Genomic DNA, 2,836 nt, shown 5'->3' with positions numbered 1-2,836 from the left:
CTAATACCATGAGGGATACTTTGGATTTTTCAAAAAACTATTTTTAAAGATAGGAAATAGTCTACAAATGTTTCCATTCCTATGATTCAGTATGTGAATATCTTTGCTATTAATTGAAGGGATTGTGAAAAATTGTACATTTTCCAGAACACCAGAAGTAAGGTCTCCCATAACTAAACATGCTGATTCTAATAATAAGGCATTCATTCAACCATTATTCATTCACTGAGACCACTGTCTTAAGTTATAGAGATAGAGTAATGAACCAAATTCACATGTTGTATGCTGTTGAGGAGCTCATATTCCACTTAAGGGGATGCACAATTTATAGACACAAACAACAGGATGGAATAATTTCAGATTCTTTTATTGAGTACCTAATATACTGGGTACTAGGAAATCATTTGAACTCAATTAAAAGAATGTAGGTGTGAATCCAGGGCCACCACTTACTGGTAAGGTGATCTTTGGCTCATTACTTGATCTCACAAATCTTAGTTTCCTCATCTGTAAAGTGTTTTTTTTTTTTTAAGAGGAACAAAGTATCTAATATTCTTAGCAAAGTATCTGACACATAGGAAAACACTGAAATTATGTTAATAATAATAATAATAGTAATAATAATAGGTACTATTGTTGGTTTTCCTTTATCATGCATCAGAATTTTTTTTTCCTTTCCTTTCCTAGTCTTTTATTTGTTAAACGGTAGTCTTTAATAATAAATGTCAAAGGAAAGCAACAAACAAAAGCAGGGGATTTGCATAGTGGATGGGAAATGACTGTGAGCCATGGCAGGCCAGAAGTTCCTGTTTTGTTCTGTGGGGCCAGGAGTTTGCAATGTGGTGTCCTCATCTTTCTTCTCCCCCACAAAGGTCGCAAACAGCTTAGATGGGAGGCTGAATGTGATGACCGGTCCTAATTTTTGCTATTCAACCATTTTTCTTGCTCTTGCTCTCTGACTCCGTCCAGTCCAGACTGCTCAATGGATTTGTAATAAACTTCCAAGATGAAGGGAAATTTCTTGCTCATTGTTTGCCTGAAATCTTGGCTTGTGTTCATCTTATTAAACAAAAAATATGCTCCAAAAACACTCAAGAGTTCAACTACTAAAACTTCTTTAAAGATCTTCTTAGCCACTGGTTCCGTAGTGCAGGCCATCCTGAGGTGCTTACACGCAGGACTGCGTGTGCGCCATGCATCAGAATTTTTAACTAAGTTTCCCGAAATATTGTCTTGGAATGAAATGATACCTTAGTAATAATTCCTTACATGTACAGTGACAAATGTTGCTTTATTTGGCAATCATAGCCTCTTTCCAGTATATTTATAAAGATTTCATTTATAGATGATACAAGCAGGGTTCAAAAAGGTTTAATATCTTGCTCAAAGCCACATGACAAGTGCCACAAACTTCATCTTGTATTATTCTAAGCATCCTAGATGATCCTGACCTCAATCTTTTTCCTGAAGGCAGGGTAATCCTGAGTGGAATAGAGGAGTAAGTCATTTTAAAAATGTGGATAAAAATATCCTGGTGAGGGTGACTTGGTGGCCTTCCTACTTACAGGTCTTCATATTGTTAAGTACATACACAACACGCAGGCTGAGAATGTGAAAAATGCAGCATAAGTAGCTATGTAATATATCCTTTATCAAGTGTATCTTAGATATTCCATTATAAGAACTTTTCTTTGCTTTTTAGTATGACTTGTATAGCTCTTTTATTAATTCTTTGTGCATCTTTAGATGCTTATTTTGTGGGAAAAATCAATTTATGATTCTGGGAACTAGGGAATTTGTATAGCCATTAATTAAGAAGAACTAATTTTGGAAAGCTTTCTAGGTTATACTCCCAGAGCATCCTCCTGATTTCCTCTCTGAATCAGTGGTTGGCTCTTCCATTTGACTAGACAAGATAGAAGTGGGCAGAGGTAGAGATATTGTGGAGCAGAAACTGTGGGTTTGCTCACTTACTACCTGTTCCATCCCCCTTCTTTGCCTGTCCCTCAAGTAAAAGTAAAACATCAAATTCCCAGTATCCCTTGCAGCTACAAGTAGCCAGGTTCTGCCTACTATCCACCAATGCATTCTTTCCCTTTTTTTTCCCTTCGTACAGGGAAGAGACGATGTCTGTCAGCAGCCATTACAAAAATGGTACAGCAAGAAAGTAAGAAGCGACCCAAGTAGTGTCTTTGCCTCAACTTCTTGTATGAAATGAATACATGACACAGTGTCTGAGTTCCTGCTAAGCAGTTTTCTGGTATTTGCAGCTATCTGAAATAGTCAGGTAAAAGACTACCTGACTCTCAGAACTGGTCTATGGTTGCCATGGTTTATACTTATGTTTGGTGGGAGGAGCACTTGATGGGTATTTTGGTAAGTATTTAAAGACAATGTGTTGCAAACATGAAGATTGATCTTTCATAATATGTGCTCAGTAAGTAACTATTTTTTTTGCCTGAAAATAGAAATTTTTCCTCCTCCACAGAGGAGTGATAGGTCAAAAGCAAAATGTTTGCTGTCATTCAAGAATAGGATGTTTCCTTCAGTAGCATTTAATAGAAGATATATGTACAAAAAATAAAAGATATGTGAAACCAGATGTCATTGTCATAAATGGCAGTTCCAGTGAAAGGAAGTGTGATTTGGAAGGAAAAATATTTCTTAGAGGTGGCAGGGAACCTGGGAAGCTAGGTTCTTTTGAGTTCTATCAATTGCTTCTCTTGCATCTTTGGATAAATCAAATCCAAGTTCTTTGTGCTTAAATTTCCTTATATTTTGAATATTACCAATAGTGCTTGCTCTTTTTCTTTCTCTCTCTCTCTCAATGCATGCT

General features: G+C 36.4%; 1 protein-coding gene across 1 annotated transcript; it reads right to left on the bottom strand.

Moving 5' to 3' along the window:
- Nucleotides 1-915: 915 nt before the first annotated feature.
- Nucleotides 916-1,158, bottom strand: LOC116634663 (protein CEBPZOS-like). The gene has a single exon (XM_032408234.1). It carries the CDS (start codon nt 1,156-1,158, stop codon nt 916-918), a length of 243 nt encoding a protein of 80 aa, XP_032264125.1.
- Nucleotides 1,159-2,836: the final 1,678 nt, after the last annotated feature.

This window comes from Phoca vitulina, unplaced genomic scaffold, assembly GCF_004348235.1.
Source record: "Phoca vitulina isolate PV1807 unplaced genomic scaffold, GSC_HSeal_1.0 scaffold9, whole genome shotgun sequence".
Classification (NCBI taxonomy): Eukaryota; Metazoa; Chordata; class Mammalia; order Carnivora; family Phocidae; genus Phoca; species Phoca vitulina.
This window is presented reverse-complemented; position numbering and strand designations above follow the sequence as displayed.